This window comes from Muscardinus avellanarius (genome assembly GCF_963383645.1).
Source record: "Muscardinus avellanarius genome assembly, chromosome: 1".
NCBI classification, from domain to species: Eukaryota; Metazoa; Chordata; class Mammalia; order Rodentia; family Gliridae; genus Muscardinus; species Muscardinus avellanarius.
Genome location: NC_137786.1, coordinates 145,037,697 through 145,061,358, shown reverse-complemented (window position 1 = coordinate 145,061,358; position 23,662 = coordinate 145,037,697). Strand labels below are relative to the sequence as shown.

At 35.8% G+C, this 23,662-nt stretch overlaps 1 protein-coding gene across 1 annotated transcript in view; it reads left to right on the top strand.

Moving 5' to 3' along the window:
* The window catches only part of DDX10 (DEAD-box helicase 10), a gene marked incomplete at its 3' end in the record, with an annotated part of 271,866 nt that overhangs the window by 139,481 nt on the left and 108,723 nt on the right, over window positions 1-23,662 (top strand). Inside the window, exons 14-15 of the mRNA XM_080716047.1 lie at window positions 18,712-18,831; window positions 21,616-21,777. Of these exons, the coding sequence (XP_080572173.1) occupies window positions 18,712-18,831; window positions 21,616-21,777 (282 nt within the window). The remainder of the gene's footprint in view (window positions 1-18,711; window positions 18,832-21,615; window positions 21,778-23,662) is intronic.

Sequence of the window (23,662 nt, the reverse complement as noted above, 5' to 3'; positions counted from 1 at the left end):
GGGCTGAGATTAGGAGGTGAGAAGTCTAAAAGATGGCCAGTGGTAAATCTTAACAGAAATCTGCCTTTGGATGAATAATTCCAAGCTTATTGATAATTTCCTAAAGTTTCTATTATGTATGTCACAGATGTTTTCTTTAAAATGAAAGAATCCTTCCAATAATTAAATTATTTTTTCTTTCTTGGGGTCATAAATAGGCTCAAAACCTAATTTCTAATATTTTCTCTTTCAAAGGCATAGTATATCTTATTAGAAATGAAAAAGAATCTCTCATTTCTATGAAGGTGAATAAATAGCTGATTAGCAATATAATATATTTAGGTAGGAAGGAGAACAAATAGTTGATGAGCAATATAATATATGGAATGTGGGGACTAGTAAAAACTTTCATTTAAATTCTTTGGGAATTGTGATCCCCCCCCCCCCCGTTGTTGTTTTTTTAAATGAAAATTTTATTTGTTCAGAATATGCCATTTTAGTGTGAACAATTTATTGGTAAACTAGCAAGAGTTCATTGTAAGGTGAGAAAAAATAAACAAATAATAAGTATGAATCTGTTAACAGCTTCGAATGGCTGTTAAACTTTTTAAAGTAATTAAGTGCTCAGAGGGAACAGATGGAAATTATATTAATTGCTACAGATGCAGCATATAATTTGTGAAGGTAAAAAACGAGAGCATCAAAGAATATAATTCTTTTTTTATGAGGTATGCTCTGCCTTTGAAAGAGAAAAAGTTAGAAATTAGGTTTAGAGCCTATTTATGGTCCCATGAAAGAAAAAAGAATTTAATTATTTGAAGGATTCTTGCATTTTAAAGAAAGCATCTGTTGATCGGCTCTAATTTTACATTTTATGATATCTTTCAGTGTTGCTTAGGAAAGTATGATTCTCAGAGGAAGGTCTAGTCTCCAGATGTTCCCATTTAAAATACTCTTATTTTATATGGTATCAAGGTAGGAACACAGACTATATTTTGAATGATTGGATTCCCGCTTTGACTTTGCTGATATTGGCTCTATAATCTGGAAATTCTCTTTGAACTTCCTGGTGTATGGGTGTGCCTGTATAAGCTCATACACATTATTATTTTTTCAAGTGGTCTTGAAGGATTCTTTCATCCTTTTAAGTTCTATAATGGCAGTTTTTTTTCCCCCCTGGCACTGGGGGATTGAAATAAGGGGCATTGTACCTCCAAACTACACTCCCAGTCCTATTTTTTATTCTTTAAGACAGGGTCTCACTAAGTTGTGGAGGGCCTAAGTAGCTGAGGCTAGATGTGAACATTGCATCCTCCTGTCTCAGCCTCCCAAGTACTAGAATTACAAGTGTGTACCACTACACCTGCCAATAACAGTAGGGTCCTGTGTGTGTGTGTGTGTGTGTCTGTGTGTGTGTGTTTGTGTCTGTGTGTCTGTATACTGGTGATCAAACCCAGCATTCTAGCTCTAACCCATACACCCATCACTATTTTAATTTTTATTTTGGGTAAGGGTTAATTGGGTGATGTGTTCATGTATGCTTCTACCATCTTGTACTTCATTAAGTTGTACAACTACAATATACCAATAAAAATTAAAAAAAGAAAAATGTCATATGTGGGTTTTATGAGTAACTTATAGCAGTGATTACCTTAGCTCAGTGTTGAGAGGACAAATCTAACATGTCTTAAGGTACTATGTCAAAAATGGCTAACCAGTTACCATACCCAGCTTGAATTTAGTGTATATCTTAATTTCATTATAATAGTTCTTCTTGAAGGCTTTAAATCATATGTTTTGTTTCTATAATCTAGACTATACATGAACATTTGTTTGTATATTCTTTCAGAATTGGTATTGTACTGAATAGCTCATAAATATAGCATTTACTCTTATATTTTATAATGCCTTTATTGGTGCATTATAGTCTCACATCCTAGTGCAAATTATATAAATCACTCACACAACATTTGGTGGGAAAAATCCCTGACTCCCTCCTCATTCCCCCCACTTCCCAATACAGAACACTGAATTGACATCGGTACTCTCCATATGTTCATAATATCGATGGAAGTAATTCCTTGAGATCCTGCCTTCCTCTCCCCTTCCCCTAGTTCACCATCATTGCTCCATTGAAGTTTCTCCTCCAATATATAGAGCTCCTCTGTGTCCTGATTATTTCCTAGTTTATTAGAAAAAGCATATTTCCTAGCATATTAGAAAAAGCATATAACCCTTCTATTTCTGTGACGGGCTAATCTCACTTAGCAAAAATGTTGTCCAGGTCTGTCCATATGTTGATTGACATCTGGGTTGGTTTCATAATTTGTCTATTGCGAGTGGTGCTGCTATGAACATGGATATGCATATATTACTGTAATTCTCTGATTTCAGACCTTTTGAAAAGATATTTATAAGTGGTATAGCCAGATCATATGCTGGATCCATTCTTAGTTTTCTGAGGAATCTACACACTGATCCTCATAGTGGCTGATCTAATTTGCAATTCCACCAACAGTGTAGAAGAGTTCCAGTTTCCCCATATCCTTTCCAGCATTTATTGTTTTTTGACTTCCCGATGATTGCCATTCTAATTGAGGTTATGTGGAATCTCAGTGTAGTTTTGATTTGCATTTTCCTGATTGCTAATGATTTTGAACATTTTTCATGTCTTTATTGGGTATTTGTATCTCTTTTTTTGTGAGGTCTGTAGTTCAGTTGCCCATTTCTTGGTTGGGTTATAATAATTATTTTTAGTGTAAAGTCTTTTAAGTTCTTTGAATATTTTAGATATTACTGCTCTAGCAGAGGGTTAGCTGGCAAAGAGCTACCATTTTTATAGGCTTTCTCTTTAAGCTTTTGATGGTTTCCTTTGGTGAGCAAATAATTTTTTGTTTAATGTCATACCATTTATTTTTGTTTTAATTTCTTGAGCTTTGAGGGTCTCTTTGAGGACATTTCTATCTGTGCCTATATGCTGGAATGTTTGACATTTACCCTTCTTTAGTAGCTTTAAAGTCTCTCGTCTAATTTCCAGGTCTTTGGTACATCTCAAATTGTCTGCTATTCAGGGTGAGAGGTAAGGATTTAATTCCATTTTTCTACAAGTGGATAAAAGCCTGCCAAAATGGCTCCACCTCCACCCATCTGGTGAAATATGTGGGACTCTTTTCAGTCCTCTTCTGTCTGTGCTGTGTCCAGTTCCACCACATTTGTCATTCTTCTGTTGAGTTCTATTTTTCTTTCGCTGTCAAGAAGCAGTGTTTACTGTGATTGAGTTCTGAGTCTCAGAGTGCCTCAGGTATGCTGCTCCCTCTATGCTGCCATCTTTAATCCTTCAGACATTTATAATAAATGAATTTATAGCAACTCTGCTCCACAATAACTAATTTGACAAGCAAATTTATGTTTTTAATCAGTGGAGCCAACTTTAGAATTTTTGGGAAAACCTATAGTTAAATATTACTGAATTTTTTATACTATTCCATTTTATTCAAGCATATTCTGATACCATCCTACTGAGTCAGTTTTATTGCTTACAAGGAGGGTGATGTGGATGAAGATGACTTAGATATTGCCCCAAAAGATGTGTATTTTACTGTATATTGTTTCCAATAGTTTCATGAATTCTGCCTCAGGTGTTCTAACTTAGTTCTTAACCACTTTATTGCCTCTTGTATGTAGTCTTCCTGCCCATGTTAACTAAATGGCTATATGGAACAAATGAACCTCTCTTCCTATGTTACTGATGTCTTGTCTATAGTTTTTAAAACTGATAAATTCTAGAAGAGTTCCAAAAGTTGTAGGAGACAACAGAAATTGATATAATCAATTTGGACACAAATTAGAAATGAAATCAATATTGTCATTCTTTTTAAACCTAAGAAATAAGTAAAAATGTATCAGGCTCTGTTCTAAATTTCTTTCATCTGCCTGCTTCCTAATAAATAATATTTATTAAAAGTGGCAGGTTAAAATTGGATCCCTAAAGTAAAATATGACTGGTTTCATGATTTTGTTTAAGAGTAGAGAATATCTGAGATTTTGTCACTATAAGTGTCTCTGTTGTTTTGGAGGGTCTTTGTGTTGAGCAAATTTGTACTTCCTGGCCAGAAAAACAGAACACTCACTACACAGCCTAGAAAACTATTCTGGAGAATCCTGGTTCTAGTGTATGAAAGCAGAGTACAAGTTGCCTTGAAGTTGAAGAAAGAGGCAGGCAGATCTAGGATTGCACAGTGTGGAATTTATTGGGCACTGATGAACAGAAGCTTGTCTGGAGTGGCATTAAGACAAGTGAATCCCTGAAAGTTAAGTCAGAAGGAGGGAGCTTATGTCATGGTGAGGAAAAAGTGAGTTTATCCAGGCTGAAATGTGCCTGCTTAGTGTCAACCTAATGATAGAGAACTGAGACACATTCTTGGCACTGATGGTATCATGATCCACTCAATGCTTTATTTACCACTCTTATTTTTCCACTTATGCTGAAAAACTATGTATGGAAAGACAGTCCAAATGTACTCAGGGTCAATCACTGTGGTTACAACTTGATGGCTATAGTCACCTCAAACTGGATCCCTATGAAATTAAAGTGAACCAAAGAAAATGTCCTCGAGTCCCTCAACACCTCAGCAAGACCATTTTTCAAAATTAAATTTAAAGGGATGGAAGTGGAGCTCAGAGTACAATGCCTCTGGGTTCAATCCTCAGTAACACACACACACACACACGCACACACACACACACGCACACACACACACACAGAGGAAGGGGTAAAGTAAAAAAAATGTCCTGTGGTTGTGAATATATAGAGAGCTATGAAAATTTCCTTCATGGTTTCCAGTGCTATAAACATTTGAGAAGGCAAAAGGAACCATTTAAGACAAAGATATTCATCTGATCATGACACTTAGATGTGGATGAGCCTTAAAGTGAGGAAATGACATGAAAAAACCAAAGATGGCTTGGGCGGGGAGCAGAAATGTAAATTTTATCTAGACTGTTGGAGGCAATGAAAAAATTAAATGATTATTAGGCTAAAATTCTATAAAGAGACTTTTTAAAGTCAGGAAGAAATTTATGTTAATTCCAACAAGAAACTAACTGGGCATGGTGGTACATGCTTATTACCCCAGCCTTTAGGAAACTTAAAACAGGAAAATTGCAAGTTGGAGGCCAGCCTGGGAAACCTAGCGAGACCCTGTTTCAAAATAAAAATAAATCAAAAGGGCTGAGAATGCCCATGGGTTCAGAGGTAGAGAGCCCCTGGTTTATTCCTTACTACTTTCTCCCCCTAAAAAATGTGTGCATACTTTAACTAAGGATGAGAAATGTGCTTAAGGTTTTGAATAAGGATTTGTTGGGGAATAAGAGAAACAATACAAGGAAATAAAAACTGTGTATTGGAGTTATATTTGAAAGTTAATTTTCTTAGGCATTCAGTAATTAGGATGGCAGGTACATATACTCAGGAAGAGAATTTATTAAGTGAAACCGTTTCTGAAAATTTGCATATCAAGGCAAGTTTGCGAATTTAGGCACTAGGAATCTTGAAGGAGGAATTCAGCTATCAAGAAACATTATGTAGAATGTGTTGGGAATGCCAGTGAAGTTGTGTTTTATTTTTCTGCATGTCTATGTAGTGTTTGTTCATGGGGGGGGCATAGAAAAAGGGGAAAGGAACAGGCAAGGCAAAATTAACTGTTTACTTATTTATGTTGGTCTGTTAAAAATTATTTTTAAATGAATCATGAATATTTTATAATAAATACTTTAGCATTTTTGCTCCATACATCGCATCATTCATTATCTGTTTTCAACACATTATGCACTAGATTTGCACTTTAGAGACTCAAAAATAAGGCATGGCCTTATTAATAATCTCATAGAAGAAAAAGATATTCACTTTTTTGTTTCATAAGATAATCGGAAGAATTAATCAACTGTTGACAAAAGAATTAACGAAGAAGAAATACAGGCATTCATTCATTTGATTTTATATTTAAAATAAATATGGATTATTACCCACACGCTTGTAATCCCAGTACTTAAGCCTCGGGTACTTAGTGAGACCCTCTAAACTTAGTGTGAGATCCTCTTTTAAAGTAAAGAATAAAAAATCGGGCTGGGTGTGTAACTTGGAGGCAGAATGTCTCTGGTTTCAATTCCTAGCAACACACACACACACACACACACACACACACACACACACACAAATTAAAATAAATATGAATTATCTATATAATGTTAACATTTTGGAAGATTTCTATGTCATTTTCTAGACATAATTCATAAAATATCAATCTAAAGTAACAAGTCAATATTTCATACAAATTCATCCATCTGTGTTACTCATCAGAAGGGAAGTAGGGTAGACCTTAGAGCTTAAAATAGCATATTCAGTTTTGAAAATTTATATCTGGATGTGAAAACATTTTTAAAACTTATCAAACTATGTATCAGGATAAAGTCTAAAAACAATCTTTTTTTTTTTTTTAAGGTGGTACTGGTGATTGGAACCCTTCTACCTCTGGGCTACACTCCCAGACCTACTTTTATATTTTTTTATTTGGAAACAGGGTCTCTTAAGCCAGCAAAGCTGGCTTCGAACCTGCGTGATCCTCTTGTCTCCGCCTCCCAAGCATAGGGATTACAAGAGTGTGCCACCACGCCCGGCTTCAAAAAACAATCTTAATGGATAGTGGATTTTAAAAAGTTGCAAACCTATACGAATTTCTTAAATTAATGATTCTTAAGTATTCTTCCTAAATGGATAGAAATTTAAAACACAAATATTGAGCCAGATTATGATGATAAATGCCCCTAAGGCAGTTTGGACAGAATCAACTGAGCATTATAGGATGTGAATAAAATCGAATTCTTGTATTAAAATTATGCAACTTACTGTGTTTGGTTGCACACACTTGTAATCCCAGTACTTGGGAGGCTGAGACAGGAGGATCACAGGTTCATGGCCAGCCTCAGCTACTTAGTGAGGCTCTCCAAAGCTTAGTGACATCCTGTTTAAAAATAAAGAATGAAAAATAGTGCTGAGGGTGTAGCTCGGAGGTAAAATGCCTCTGGGTTCAATCCCCAGTACCACAAGAAAAAAATAAAAGCAATTTTAAACAATTGTCAAATTAATCTAATATTTGGGTTTCTAATTTAAAAATAATAGGGATAAGATTTGACTCATGGTTATAAGTAGAAAAAGAAGGGACAAATATATAGATTTGCACTAATTCTTTCAAGAACTATTTCTTGAATGTTTCCTATGTGCCTTCCTCTGGGAATACACATGTAATAGAAATGGTTTTATTAATAGTTGTAATAGTTTTAAATCATAAAATAGTTTTAATCATGGAGATTAAAATTTATTAGGCACAACAAAACAAGATAACCATGGAGTTCAATAGGGTATACTCAATGGCTTAAAAAGTGAATACTGAGTCTGCCTAAAATGTTAATGTAATTAACATTTAAATAGTAGTTTACTCCAGAGATGAGGGCTCCTGAGAGCCCGGTGGAGACAGCTAGGACTTTCATCTTGCTCTTGAATTCTTTTATCCTCAAATTTAGGCATATGCCCAAGGTATTTATAGTGTGTCTTCTGTTAAACTTTAAAACATGAGATAGGTAAATGTAAACTTTTTTTTTTTACCTTTTTTTGTATTGGTGCATTGTAGTCATGCATCTTAATGTGATAAAAGATGGTAGAGGCATGCACACATCAGTCCTTTAGCCCTTACCCAGTTCCCTCTCTATTCCCTCCCTCTTCCCTCCATCCCATATTTGGCTTAGTTTTTGAGAATGTACATCATGCACATTAGGGAATTTCCCCCTTCCCCCTTCCACCCCCCTCAGTTAAGTCGCATTGTTTGTTTATCTATAGTTTCTCCTTCTCCTTCTGGAGTTCCTCTTATGATCTATTTTTGCCCTAGCTTCCACATATTAGGGAGAACATTCGATTTCTTACTTTTGGTGACTGACTAATCTCACTTAGCATAATGTTCTCCAATTCCATCAATTTCCCTGTAAATGATATACTTTTGTAATTTTGTTCTTCTTTATGGCTGAGTAAAATTCTAATGTGTACATATCCCATAGTTTTGTAATCCATTCATCTGTTGATGGACATCTTGTCTGGTTCCATAGTTTGGCAATTGTTAATTTGCAGCTATGAACATAGATACACAAGCATTAGTCTGGTAGTTTGATTTCCATTATTTTGGGTAAATACCCAGAAGTGGTATTGCTGGATCGTATAGTAAGTTTTTTCCCATTCTTCTGAATATCCTCCATACTGTTTTCCAAAGTGGTTGCACTAATTTGCAATCCTACCAGTAATGTATCAGAGTACTTACTTCTCCACATCCTCGCCAGCATTTGTTGTTGTTTGTGTTTTGAATGATTGTCATTCTGGTTGGAGTTAGGTGAAATCTCAGGGTAGTTTTGATTTGATTTTGTTGGCAAAATTTTTCTCCAATTCTGTTGGCTTTTGATTGAGGATATTGATAATTTACTTTGCTGTACCAAAGCTCTTCATTTTCATGCAGTCCCATGTATTGATCTGCCTTTTAGTTTCTTGTGCTTTTGGTGTTTTGTTGAGAAAGTTTTTACCTATGCCTATGTGTTGAAGGGTTGGACATATGCTCTCTAAGGAGCTACAAGGTCTCTGCTCTGATTTCCAAGTCTTTAATTAATCTTGAATTGACTCTTGTGCTGGGTGAGAAAGGGGGATTTATTTCCATTTTTCTGCATATGGTTAACAAGTTTTTCTAACACCATTTGTTGAAGAGGCCATCATTTTTCCAGTGTATGTTTTTGGACCCTTTGTCAATAATCAATTGCCTTTGTGTGTTTCTGAGTCTTCTATTCTGCTCCATTGTTCTATGTGTCTTTCGTGCCAGTACCATGCTGTTTTTACTACTATGGTCTTGTAATATAGTTTGAAGTCAGATATTGTGATTCGTCCTACATGGTTCTTTTTTTTTTTTTAATTTTATTTTATTGGTGCACTGTATTCATACATCATAGTGGGATACAAACTTTGGTAGACATACGTGCACACATCGTCCAGTCAGCCCCCACCCGATCCCCACCCCATTCCCTCCCCATCCCTCCTTCCCATGCTTGGCTTAGTGGTTGACATCTAGTATTATAGCAATTTATCCAAAATTAAAAATGATAATCTCACATAACAGTTTCATTTGTCTGATGCCAAGCTTTTGATGATTTAAAGATAACATTTCAATATTTCTTTTTGCTTTCTTTCTTACCAGAGCATATTTTTTTCTGTTTTTTTGTTGAAACTATCATATATTTATATATTTATTTTTCAGAAAAAAATCTATCCTAATATGGAATATGAATTCTAGATACCCAAAACGATCTTGAAAAAGAACAAAGCTAGCAGATATATATTTTCTGATTTCAAACCATATAAAGCTACAATAATTGAAACAGTGTAGTACTGTTCTAAAGGCAGATATATAAACCATTGGAGTTAAATACAAGCCTAGAGCTAAATTCTTCCCTATATTGTCAAGTTATTTTTGACAAGGTTTCCACGAACATTTGGTGGTGGAAATAATAATCTTTTAACTAAATATTGTTGAAAAATAATAATTACATGGAAAAGAATAAAATTGGACCCTTACCTAATCCCACATACAAGTATTAACTCAAAATAGATAAAAGACCTAAATATAAATCTTAAGACTATAAACTTTTAGAAGAAAATCTGGGTCATAAAACCTCACAACATTGAAATTGGGAGTGATTTCTTGGATATGATTTCAATGGCACAGGCAACAGAAGAATATACAAACTCCCTAGAAAATAAAAAAAAAATATTGTATATCCAAAGACAATGTAAACAGAGTTAAAAGTTACTAATAGAATTGGATAAAATATTTCCAAATGCTATATCTGAAGGTATATTAATATCCCAACTAGAAATCCTAAAAATTAATAACAATAAAGGCAAACAATACAATTTAGAGATAGGTAAAAGACTAACATAAATAATGAATCTCCACAGATAACCAATCTTAGTTGTCTGTTGGATGGAAACTCTTGTTTCTCTGGTTCTGGTGTGTGTTACCTATTTCTTCTTTGTAGTTAATCTCTTTGAGTATTTTCTCTAGCACTGGTTTTGAAGACATAAATTCCTTCAGTTTCTGTTTGTCATGGAAGCTTCTTATTTCTCCATCTAATTTGATAGAAAGTTTTGCTGGGTAGGAAATTTTTGGCTGGAAGTTGTTTTCTTTCAGAGTTTGGAATATGTTACTCCAAGCCCTTCTGGCTCTCATGACTTGGTTTGGGAAGTCTGGAGTGATTCTAATTGGTTTGCCTCTGAATGTCACTTGGCCCTTTGTTTTTGTTGCCTTTAAGATTCTCTGCTTGGCTTCCACATTGGTCATTTTGACAATTATGTGGCGTGGGGATCCTCTTCTCCGATCCTGTCTAAAGGGAGTTCTATAAGTTTCCTGGACCTGTGCATCAACCTCTTGCTCTACGTTTGGAAAATTTTCTGCTATTACTTCCTTGAAGAGATTGTTGATCCCTTTGGTTTCACTTTCTTTTCCCTCCTCTATTCCAATTATTCTTAGGTTAGCTCTCTTAAGATGGGCCCATATTTCTTCAATGTCAGATTCCTGCTGTCGGATATTTTTTCCGAGATTAGAAACTATGCGTTCATTTTTGGATTGCTCATCTTCTAAGAGCGAGATTCTGTTCTCCATGTGGTCTAATCGGTTGTTTGTGCTTTGAATTGAGGCCTTTACTTCATTAATTGCATCCTTTATCTCTTTTTGGCTCTCTCTGAGTTCTTTTCGAAGCACCTCTATTATTTCTACAGTTATTTTCCTGATTTGATCTTCTAGAAATCTCTGATTTTCTGTTTTATCAGGTTCTGATGTTGTGGGGTTGTGGGCAGCATTCATTGCTCCAGTATTATTCCTCTTTCCCATGATTTTGGATGTTTGTGCCTTCTCTGGGTTCTTCCCTTGGGTCACTATGACTTCACTTAAGGTGTTCTGGATCTCGAGTCAGTAGTATCTCAGACCCCACTACTCCTTTACTGGGTTTTATCACAGAGTCTCTGACCCAGGGAGTCAATAGAGGCTGCTTTAAACTATGGGGGGTGCCAGGTTGCACGTTCTCCTATGGTGTGGTATCTCTGCCACCACCACTCCCTCACTGGGTAAAGTGAGTACCTCAGTGAGGTACAGTACTGGGATTTCTCCTCTGTGGCCCACAATTTGACTCACTGTTCTTGAGTACGCAGATGTAGCTGTGCTGGATTCAGCGAATTCACTGCTGCTGCCGCCGCCGGTGGCAATATGGCGCCGCGGCTACGCCCTCGGCCATGAGGCTGGTGTATTTTTTCTTCTCTGGTTTTGATTTCCACTCTGAATCCCTGCAGCGTGTGCTGAGCTCAGCCACTGGGAGCTTTAAATCCTCTCTGCGCTGAAAGATCCCGCCTGGCTGTTCCTCAGCGGCTCACCTCTGCTTGCTGTAGGCATCCGATGAGTTCGCCGCTGCCGCCGGCAGTATGGCGCTGCTGCCGCGTCCTCGGGCGCGTGTGTCTCCTCTGTGGCCCTGAGCTCTGTTCTCAGTCTGCTTTCTCTCTGGAGCCTGGTGGATTTTTTGTTTTTCTGGTGATGGTGTTTTCTGGCTATGAAAGGCGCTGGTTTTGTGGTAATGGAAATTGGTTGTTGGCAGGGCTCTTAAGCCCCGCTTTTCTCGGTCGCCATCTTCCCGGAAGTCCTACATGGTTCTTTTTGTTGAGAACTACTTTCGCTATTCTAGGTCATTTGTTGTTCCAAATTCATTTAAGTGCTGATTTTTTTTATATCTGTGAGGAATGACCATTGTAATTTAATATGTATTGTGTTGAATCTGTTGAATGACCATTTTGATGATATTTATTCTGCCTATTCAAGAACATGGATGATCTTTCAATTTTCTAAGGTCTTATTTAATTTTTTTCAATGTTTTATAATTTTCCTTTTGGGGCCTTTTACCTCCTTGGTTTGGTTTATTCCTAAGGATTTTTTTTTTTTTTTTTTGGTAAGATGTCTTGAGTGGAAGTGTTTTTGTTTTTTTAGTGGATTACTTCTTTTTTAATTTTTTTTTTTTTTTTTTTGTGGGTCTTGGGATGGAACCCAGAGGCATTCACCTCTGAGCTACATCCCCTGCCCTATTTTTTATCCTTTATTTTGAAACAGGGTCTCACTAAGTTACGGAGGGCCTCACTAATTAGCTGAAGCTATGTGTGAACATGATCGTCTGGTTTCAGTGTCCTGAATGCTGGGATTACAAGCGTGTGCCACCATGCCCGGCTTTCAACGGATTTCTTTTTAAGTGGAATTAAGTGTTTCATTTTTAGTGGATTTAATGTTGGCTAACAGGAAAGTTTCTGATTTTTTTTTTTTTTTGGTGGTACTGGGGATGGAACCCTTCTACCTCTGGGCTACACTTCCAGACCTATTTTATATTTTATTTGGATACAGAGTCTCTTAAGCCAGTGAGGCTGGCTTAGAACCTGCGCGATCCTCCTGTCTCCACCTCCCAAGTGCGGGGATTACAAGCGTGTGCCACCATGCCTGGCAAGTTTCTGATTTTTATAAGAATGATTTTGTGTCCATATACTTTACTGAATTTGTTGATCAGCTCTAGAAGCTTTTGGTTGAGTTCATTGGGTCTTCTAAGTAAAGTATCATGTCATCTGCAAATTTTTTCCACTTTCAAGTAGTTTTTATTACAAACTATTAGTCATTGTCATATATAAGAATCACTTTAAGGAGAAATAAAAGTCCGATCTTTAGAGCATCTTTACATTTAATTCTAGCTATAATCTTTTTGTGGTTTTTGCTTTTCATTTAAAATACTATTTTTAATGATATTCTATTTTTAAGGTATCTAATGGTAGTGTATGTACCAAGCATTACTGGTTTTTTTCATTAAAAATTTTTTTTATAGCAATGTCTTTTTAAAGCCATTAGTTTTGTTGTTGTTACTGGTGGCTCTTCTCTTATTTTCCAAGTTATTTGAAGCAGTTTCTCATGGCTATCACAATACTTTGAGAGAAGTGAAAATTAAATGCAAGTTGCATTTTTATGTTTTATGTCTTTGCTGCAAATCTCTCATCCTATTTTTGGCTACTGCAAAGTTTTGTTCTTTTGCTCATAATACACTTTTCTAGTCACAATATAACTCCCACCTAGCAATAGAAATACTTCATATTTTTATGTCTGAATAAATAGAAATAAAGTATTAATGAACACTTTTCCTATCTCTTGAGGTCCATTGTTGAACTGCCAAAGGAAAAAGGTAAAATCTTTGTTTAAAAAAGTTAATTTCACTTTTAAAAAGCCCTTCATTAGGAAAGTATAACATGTGGCACAAACCAAGAGAACATTTTAAGCAGTAATAAAATTGATTGTATAAAATTAAAAAAAATTTGCTTTGTTAAAAAAGGAAAATAATAAAATTACCTTATATAACAAAAGATAAATGTAAATGACAAATGTTATGAAGGTAACAGTTTAAATAATCCAATGGAGTATGTATATGAAATTATCAATATCATTGTCAGTGTTACATACAGGGAAGGGGAGTGCGATAAGATCTGGAGAGAAACACAGCAAGTGTGTGCAGGTATATTCCTATCACTCTATACCTCAGTATGACGAATAGTGAAAATGCACCAAACTATAAAAATAAGCAAATAAAAATAAGTGATGAGATGCAAGAAAAATTGAATATTTACTCTATACCTCAGTATGACGAATAGTGAAAATGCACCAAACTATAAAAATAAGCAAATAAAAATACGTGATGAGATGCAAGAAAAATTGAATATTTACTCTATACCTCAGTATGACGAATAGTGAAAATGCACCAAACTATAAAAATAAGCAAATAAAAATAAGTGATGAGATGCAAGAAAAATTGAATATTTTTAACAAAGAGATTTAGAAATTGATAAATAAAATAGCAGTGCTTCATTAGACATTAGCCAAAAAATTGTTAACAGTTGTTTAGAATGATATTCAAACTAGATTACTATATTTGCATTATTCTATTAATGGGTAGACCATAGATCTCCACATATTTATGCTTTCTTCATGCCTTTCAATGTTAAGATCTTTTTTCAGGGTTTTAGTCATCCTCACTTTAACTTTTTTCTTAGACAGTGTATTTATTTTTCTGTCATAAATTATCTTTAAAATAGCATTTTCTGGTATTTGCCTAGTTATGTTGATTTTTGCATAGATTTTTCTACTTAGTAAACTTTCTAAATTTTTCTTAAAAAAGGATATAGATGCTGGCCGTGGTGGCGCACGCTTGTAATCCCCGTGCTTTGGGAGACTGAGACAGGAGAATCACACAGGTTTGAAGCCAGCCTCAGCTACTTAGTGAGGCTCTCAGCAACTTAGTGAAACCCTGTTTCCAAATAAAATATAAAAATAGATCTGGAAGTATAGCCTGGAGGTTAGAAAGCCCCTGGATTCTGCCCCTAGTAACACACACACACACACACACACACACACACACACACACACACGATATAGATCATGCACACCAAAAAACAACAAAACAAAAAAAACAAGTCTTCAAATAGATGTACTTGGGAGGCTGAGACAGGAGAATCGGGGTTCACAGACAGCCTCAGCCACTTAGTGAGTCCATCTGCAACTTAATGAGATCACAATAAAGAATGAAAAATAGGGCTGGGAGTGAAGCTTGGAGGTAGGATGCCCCTGGATTTCATTTCTAGTACTTCACAAAAATAGTGCTATAGTTTGGATCTTAATGTGTTCCCCAAAGTTCATGTGATATATACTTGGTATGTAGCATGGTGCCATCACGAGGTGGTGGAACCTGTAAGAGGTGGAGCCTAGTGGGAGCAGTTTAGGTTATTGGGCATGTTCTTGAAGGGGATAGTGGGATCCCAGCCTCTTCTTCATGCTCTCTTTTGCCCAGTGGCCACAAGGCAAGTCATTTTGCGCCACCCTGTGCTGCTACCATGATTTCCTGTTCACCCAAACCAACAGGGTCAACTGAAACCTGATCTGTTAGCCAACATATATCTTTTCTCCTTATAACTTGATTGCTTTAGGTATTTGTTACAGTGACTGAGAGTAATCGATAATGTATATTTGAATAATGAAGAATAATTCTGGAATATCAGTAAAGCCACAGCCTATCAGGAATATATGTTAAATCTATTCTCACCCATATTAACAGTTTTTTTTTTCCCAGTGTCTTATCTAAAATTTCTTCTAAAATAACCCTTTTTTGGGGGTGGCACACATCTCTTTTAGAAACCAAGATTAAACCATGAAAAGTCAAATGTGCAAATATCTCTAAATTTTGTCTCATCATTTCAGTGTTTTCATGGACTTTCATAATCCTCAACTTGGTCTATTACCTGATTCTAGCAGCATAGTTTCTTTGACCTTTAGTCTATAATTTTTGCTTTCATTGCTCCATAACTTTCTTTCTGTTTATAGGACTATGCTCTTGTGTTTTATTATGAAGATTCAAGCATACATCAAAGTTGTAGCAAGTGTACTGTGAGACATGAACATCACCCAAATTATACAATTAAACTTTTACAATATTTACTTTACCATGTAACTGTTCCTCTACCCATCTTTTTTATTGAGTGCATTTCAGAGTAGATTGCCTACATCATTATATTTCCCCCATATACGTGAGTTAGCAAGGCATTAATTAGGATTCTGTATTCATTTATAGGACTCTTTTTTGAGGCAGACATTTAATTAATTAATTAATTTTGTGGTACTGGGATTGAATCCAGAGACATTCTGCCTTTAAACTATACACTCAGATGGATTTTATTTCTTATTTGGAAACAGAGTCTTGCTAGGTTAATGAAAGTCTCACTATTTGCTGAGGGTGTCCTCAAACCTGTGATCCTCCTATTTCAACCTCTCAAGTACTGAGATTAAAGCATGCGCCACCATGCCTGGCTGAAATTTATGTACTTTATTGTACGTGCCCATATGAGAAAGTATGAACCTGTGTAACTCAAACTTTTATCAAGATACAGAGCATTACCATCACCCCAAATAGTTTGCTCATTATTTATTGATATCTTTTTACCGGTTTGTGATTCTATCTTTGGTTTGTTACATTATAATGATGCTCTCAGTTGGTACTGTGTGATCAATATTCTATCATTTGATGTGATTTAATGATAAAAGGCCAGGTAACCTAGGGTCCTTAAGAACTGACCTAACCATAAGGCTACACTGATCCAGTAGAATTCAGTCATGAAGTCGCCAGCCCCAGTAATGGTGTTAGTCGTGGTCTCTGATAAACCTTTGTGAAGGAAGGGAGGTGTAGGAGCAGTGGCTGGGTTGAAGGAAGCAGGCATTTTATTAAAGCCTTTGCTAATAGAAGTCCTAAAGGTAGTGACTTATTTAGATTAACAGGCTTCCTACCACTCTATTCCCTTTCAATTTGGTTTCATCTTCATACATCTTAATTATATAATTGGTCTCTGAAGTGATATAAAGAAATGAGGAATGAGAATATTTACTGAGGGAAGGACACATGTTTATGTATCTTAGAGCACATTGGTAGAGAGGTGGTTATGGGAAGTAGGCACAGTAACTTAAACACGTATTCCACCAGTTATTCATGGCAGTATTCATTAAGACATTGAAGAATGGAGGAGGAGATGGGGTATCTCTTTTCATAGAAGTCATGCTAAGTGTATAATGATGTAGTATATTAATGTCAGTATTGCTGATAGATGAAGATTTATATGGGTTATAGATGCGAGTAGCTTATTAAATATAGGTTGGTTTGTGGTCAGAGTAATAAATAAATGTGATTAAATGCTACAGCTTTCATTTATTAAAAACCAGAAATACAAAACAGTATTGTTATTAATACCCACATAATAGAACCATGGGTATCAAAACAATTTTCTTGTATGTAAATCATAATATTACTGTAGATAAAATTATGCACTGGGTAATTTTCATAGCAAGTATTGTCATTATCTGAAAATATAATACATTAGTAATATCACAAACCTCTGATTTAGTAAGATGGTTATTTTAAATTTTAGCATTTATGTATGCATCATTAACAATATTTGCTTATTAAATTAGTTTTTCTTGTTTTCATGTACTCATTACCATAATGGTTGTAACCAATGTACATCTTCCCAAAGCTTCTGATAATTCTTGTTTCCTAGATCAGTCCTTCTTTCTTACTTTTCCTTGGGTGGTTTCCTGTGGTACAGAATTGAAAATTAGGAATCGCACAGTCTGGTATTTTGTAAAGTTAGCTTCTATCTGGCTGGCATGGTCTCTTCATACAGCATAAATCAATATGGAATGATGGTATATGAGATTTACTGGACTCTTTTCATCTCTTAATTTTCCAACAACAGTATGAAGTAGGTACTATTATTATCCTAAATTTACAACTAAATCACAGAAGTTAGGTCACTTACCTTCACACAGCTCATAATTGGTAGTGCTTGATTGCAATCCATTTTCTTAACTACTACACCAAAGATTTCTACTCATTTTCTGTGCTGGTCAAATGGTAGCTGTACTAGATTAGTTAAATAAGTACCACCAATGATATTACTGGCTCTAATTCGAGAACAATAAATAAATAATGTTCTGAATCACAAGTACTTTTTCTCCTCCTCCTCCTCCTCCTCCTCCTCCTCCTCCTCCTCCTCCTCCTCCTTCTTCTTCTTCTTCTTCTTCTTCTTCTTCTTCTTCTTCTTCTGGTACTGGGGTTCCTGGAAACCCTTCTACCTCCGGGCTACACTCCTAGACCTATTATATATACACATACATATATATATATATACATATACATATATGTATATAAAAGAAATATATATATATATATATATATATATTTCTTTTTTTTTTTTTGAAACAGGGTCTCTTAAGCCAGTGTGGCTGGCTTTGAACCTGCGCAATCCTCCTATCTCCACCTCCCAAGTGTGGGGATTACAAGCGTGCGCCACCACGCCCGGCTACAAGTACTCTCTTGACACCGTCATACTACGAGCAGTTTATTCTGTGATTTCTTCCACTCTTAATCTTGGGTAGCTTCCTTAGTATTCAGTTAGCATGGGCCAGCAGTGGCTTTACGTTTTTAATATCTTGCTATGGCGGCTCTGAGGAATTAGCTAGGTATTGTCACTTCATCTCACCTTTGGACATAGCTTAATTGTCACAGGACAGTTTCCAGGGTTTGTATAATAAAATACTGTACTTGATGGAAGAATCTTGAGTCCAATGTTTTAGTCATTTTGCTTTCCAGGTATACTTTTTCCTTTTCTAGAAATCTAAATTTACTCTTGCGAATTTAAAAAATTTGTTTTGTATTTTAGCGCTTTATCTTATGTCCACTTATTACATTATCACTTGTTTATTGGTCTTTAACATTTTCAGATACCCCAGTTTACATGATAGAAGTAAATATGAAAGTTATTTATATCAAACACCCAATGTATTAACATTTTAACCCCTTTAGCATAAATGGGAGGAGTCATTAGTAAATCTTATAACTATTTCGGGGCAATATGCTCGGTGTTTTTCATTACCAATAAGAGCAATAAATGCACTCAATAGTGGAAAGTATATTACCAGAGTTAAATTAATGTAAAGCAACCTTTTCTCTAATTGTCTGTTCTTTTGTTTATTCTAAAAGCAGAAGAAAGAACCTTCTAAATCCAGCATCAAGAAAAAAGTAACTAAAGTTGCTGAAGCAAAAAAAGTAATGAAGAGAAATTTTAAAGTGAATAAGAAAATAACGTTCACCGATGAAGGCGAGGTAAGATTCTGTAAACACTTTGTTTCTGAGGTTTATACCAAATTATTATGACGTTTGACCCTCCTACTGACTGACCTCATTGTTGGGAAAGTAAAGTTTCTCTATAGCACACTGGACAGTTCTTTTTGCTCCATCTGTAGGCATTTCATCAGCTCTATCGCTATGGATAGGGATGCCTAACTGGCAATAAACTGAGATACTTCTTGGTGATACTGACATTGAGATAATTTTGAAGTTTCTAAATTCTGCTTTTATAGATAATATATTCTTGTCATGGTATTTATTCATTGCCACGTTGTATGGAAACACACACAAAATACTAATGCAACTATTTGCCAGAGTGTCTTTTGCTTGACTCTAAATTTTTTTGTTGTGCTGGGTATGGTGGCACACACCTGCAATCCAAGTACTTGGCTCAGACAGAAGGATTGCAGGTTTGAGCACAACCTCAGCAAATTAGTGAGTCCCTTGATAACTTAGTGAGATCCTGTTTCCAAATAAAAAATAAATAGGTCTGGGGATAGAAGATCCCTGGGTTCCATTCCAAGTGCCATTAAAGAAAGAAAAAACCAAGAAATCAAGAAACCCTCTGCCTGGCTCCTCCTCAATTGTAGATGCTGCATGTGTGTTATTCTTGCTGGGCTGGCTATGAAAGGGAATTCTTTCTCTTTTAGCAATCTCAGACACATAGTGAATGTTTTTTCTTACCTTTACTGTGGCTTGATTGTAAATACATACTAGCATCCTAGGGAGGAGATTATTAGTCACAGTCTCCTGAGGAAAGGAGTTACATAACAATCACTTCTTTTTTTTTTTTTTTTTTTTGGTGGTACTGGGGTTCCTGGAAGCCCTTCTACCTCCGGGCTACACTCCGAGACCTATTTTTACATTTGTATTTGGAAACAGGGTCTCCTAAGCCAGCGCACGGGGCTGGCTTTGAACCTGCGCAATCCTCCTGTCTCTGCCTCCCACGCGCGGGGATTACAAGCGTGCGCCACCACGTCCGGCAACAATCACCTCATTTTTAAGTGAAAAAATAGATCCAGAACCTCAGATGATGTAAGGTGTGAAGACTTGGTGGTGGTACAACAGGGTCTGCTCAATATCATTTCATGACCTTGTACTAACCAGTCAACCAAGTGTCCCTGACCATCCTAATACAGCACACAGGGACTTGCCTTCATCATCATCCGATTTCCATCACTCCTCCTTACTTTCCTTCATAGCACTTGTTTGCAACCTCAGTTACGGATTATTGCCAATTTCGACTCCACTTCTTTGTGAAGGAATGTATTTTGTTCACTTTGTTCGCTATTCCATCCCTGGTACCTATAGCAGAGCCTAAATGGTATTAAATGCTCAACAATTGTTGAATGAATCCTCTGTTTCTTCTTACAAAATAACAGCTTTTTCATATTGCCTAAAGTGTCACATCTTATAATATTGTCATTACTGATATAAATGTTGTTTAAGCAGTTCTGTGGTGTTTTGAAGTTACTAAAGACTTGCATATGAATATCAGATAAAAATAACACAATACAGTGTGATTCAAAGTTGCTAGAAGTAGAAGAGAAACCAACTATGAGTCATAAATAAAGAATCTTTAAGAAATTATAAAAAAGAGGTGAGCACCCAAGGAGGAGGTTAAACTAAAATATAGTTGCATTACATCTGATGTTTGCTATAGAATAAGATGAGCGCTGTTATCATAATGAGGTTTCTTAGTGCGCCACTGAGCCTAACTGCACTTATTATACCAATTAGCTCCAAGACGAGTATAAATCTTGACTATAAAGCGCTTCAGCGCATGCTTATCGGTAATGGGAGCTATTTTTGGCTATGAACCACATTGAAACTTCTGATGTAAAATTCTAAATGATGTGCCACTATTTGTTCAGCCCACAGATGGGTACACTTTTCCCCTCTGTGTTACAAATCGGAACAAGAATTCTGAGTAATGGATGGTATTATCTCCCCCATTGATTACATAGTTTTATGTTTTTATGTTGGACCTAGAAATTACTTAGTCATTGCTTTATTTTTTTGGAAAGGACACAAGTGTCCAGAGAATATTCAGCATTATTTAGTAGTCTAGTGAAAAAGCCAGGGCTTTCAGCCAGGTCCCCGGACTCTCAGATCAGCAGATCAGTGCTGTCTCTGCCAGTCACCTTGTTCCTGCTCATAAATTATGCATATAAGGTCATATGGATGAAAGAGGCTTTTGAAACTCTAACTTCTTTCTTTACATGTAGCTATTTCATTCCTTAAGTGGAACATTGGCTGATAAGTGATTCATTAATCAGTTTTGAGCATCTATTTACTATCTACCCCATATTAATTTTGAGCACTGAAGATAAATAAACAAGACACTCGACTACCTTCAAGGAGGTTAATTCTGGTAAGAGAAATAGGAAACCAGGCAAACACAGTAGGATGAGAGGTGTTAGAGGTCCTGGGTACCTTGGTAGCCTCATTGCTAGTTGGTGCAAATGATTTTGAGCTGAATCATGTGGAAAATGGCTTTTTAGGAACACTGTTAAGAAACATTTCTGTTCTGTAACTACCCTCTCCAGGTAAATTTGTGAAATTTTCCTTTAGTGACTAGAACAGTCTTGTTTGTGGCTTGTTCACTTGAATTATGAGGTTCATGAGAAAATTCAAGAAATTCAGGTCGTAAGACAAAATGGGTGTGTGTGTGTCCCATTTCAAATCATTACAGAAAGGAAATGTTTTCTGTGGATGTTTCCTGTTTCCCAGCTCATGCTCATGTTTTCCTGTCTGTAGTTGGTTCAACAGTGGCCACAAATGCAGAAATCCACTATGAAGGATACAGAGGAAGACGACGATACGGGTGGTATCAACTTAGATAAAGCAAAGGAAAGGCTTCAGGAAGAAGACAAATTTGACAAAGAAGAATATAGGAAGAAAATTAAGGCAAAACATCGGGTGAGCTCTCTATCTTGAGTGAATACTGAGTGAAATTTAATGTGTCCCTAAACATATCTAAATATTCATTAGCTATTTATTCATAGAGATATTACTTTCATTGTCTTCTCTGACATCATTTTTCTGTGGTTATTAATTTATCTGTTCCTTTGGGCTTTCTGCTAGAGGAGTATGTATAATACTGACTTTTTACTGTGAATGTCACCTAAATGGGCTTTTGGTCTCAGGAGACTCAAATAATATTAGTGAACTTTTAAATTATACAAATACATACCATATAAGTGATTCTTTTCTTTCTACTTTTATTTTCTTTGTGGTGCTAGGGATGGAACCTGGGACCTCACATATGCTAGGCAACTGCTCTACCCAGAGCTACATCCCAGCCATATAATATCATTTTGATCACTGCCCCTTGGTTCCAACCCTTGTACAACAACATCAACAACAAAAAAGGAATTCTTGTCTTTCATACCTTTGCCCTGACCTTTTTTAACCTTCTGTGTATCTTTTATTTCTTAGGCAAATAGGAGTAAATAAAAATACATATTTTTTCCCCTTTTCTTATGTGTAAGGTAGCCTTACAGTGTATAGACTGTTCTATACTTTTCTATTTTCACTGATTTGGGACTTGTTAATATCTTTATTTGCATTATTGTTAAGATGTAGCATGCGAGTTTAAAACTCTGTCAATGACTGTCTCACAGCAGTGCTGAACAGGGCAGTAATGTTCTGACAAGGTTCAGAGTAATCACCAGAATTTCACATACTACTGGTACTGAAAGTCAATAAATACCTCTGTAACTAGCTTTTAAAGTACTTTTATTAAAAAAAAAATAAGCGAGAAATTTCTATTTCATGTAAACATTTTAAAATACTATGTAGGCCGGGCGTGGTGGCGCACGCTTGTAATCCCCACGCTTGGGAGGCAGAGACAGGAGGATCGCGCAGGTTCGATGCCAGCTGCACTGGCTTAAGAGACGCTGTTTCCAAAAAAAAAAAAAAAAAAAAAAAAAAAAAAGAGAGAGAGAGAAAGAAAGTATAAAATAGGTCTTAGAGAGTAGCCCGGAGGTAGAAGGGCTTCCAGGAACCCCAATACCACCAATAAATAAATAAATAAATAAATAAATAAATAAATAAATACTGTGTAGCCTGAAAAAAGCAGAGTGAAATAACTATAAGAGTTGTCTTCAATAAACTTTAATGTAAATGCTACTATCTGATTTTCACCTGATTGTTTTCTGGTAATATTTTCAACAGGAAAATTATACACACATGTATGTATATATATTAAGTAGATAAAAGTTTACATTTGTGGGCACTTCTAAATTAGTGTATTTTTTATAATGATACCTAAGACACAGTATAGGTATTCAGATCGATTTTGTGCCATGCTCTCATTGAGTGGATTCTGCCCATTGTCACATGGAATGTTTTCTTAAATAGCAAGTTACAGCATTTTGCATAGTGAAGTGGTGGTGTGTGGTGGGAAGTGTTCCAGGCTATAAGGTAGAATATTTGCACTTGAGTCCTAGTTCAATTTGGATTACTCCCATCAATTCTGACAGCAATTTTCTTGTCTGAGAAATGGCAGAGCATAAGAGTTAATCCCAGATGACCAGTGAGTTTTCTGGCTCTTTAAATCCAGTTAAGACCTAGGAATAAAATTATCCTTTGCTGTTTGGGAAAATAGTGTTTTGATTTCTAGCCCCCACCCCTCCCCGACAAATCAGGTTGCTTGCTTTGTTTGATTATAAGACTGCTTTTTTATTTTCTTATTTTCCAATACCTTCTAAATTTTTACCTTAAAATGAAGTTATTAGTAATTCTGAACCGATTACTTTCTTTCAGTTATTTTACTTGGATACATTATTGGTTTTGGAACAAT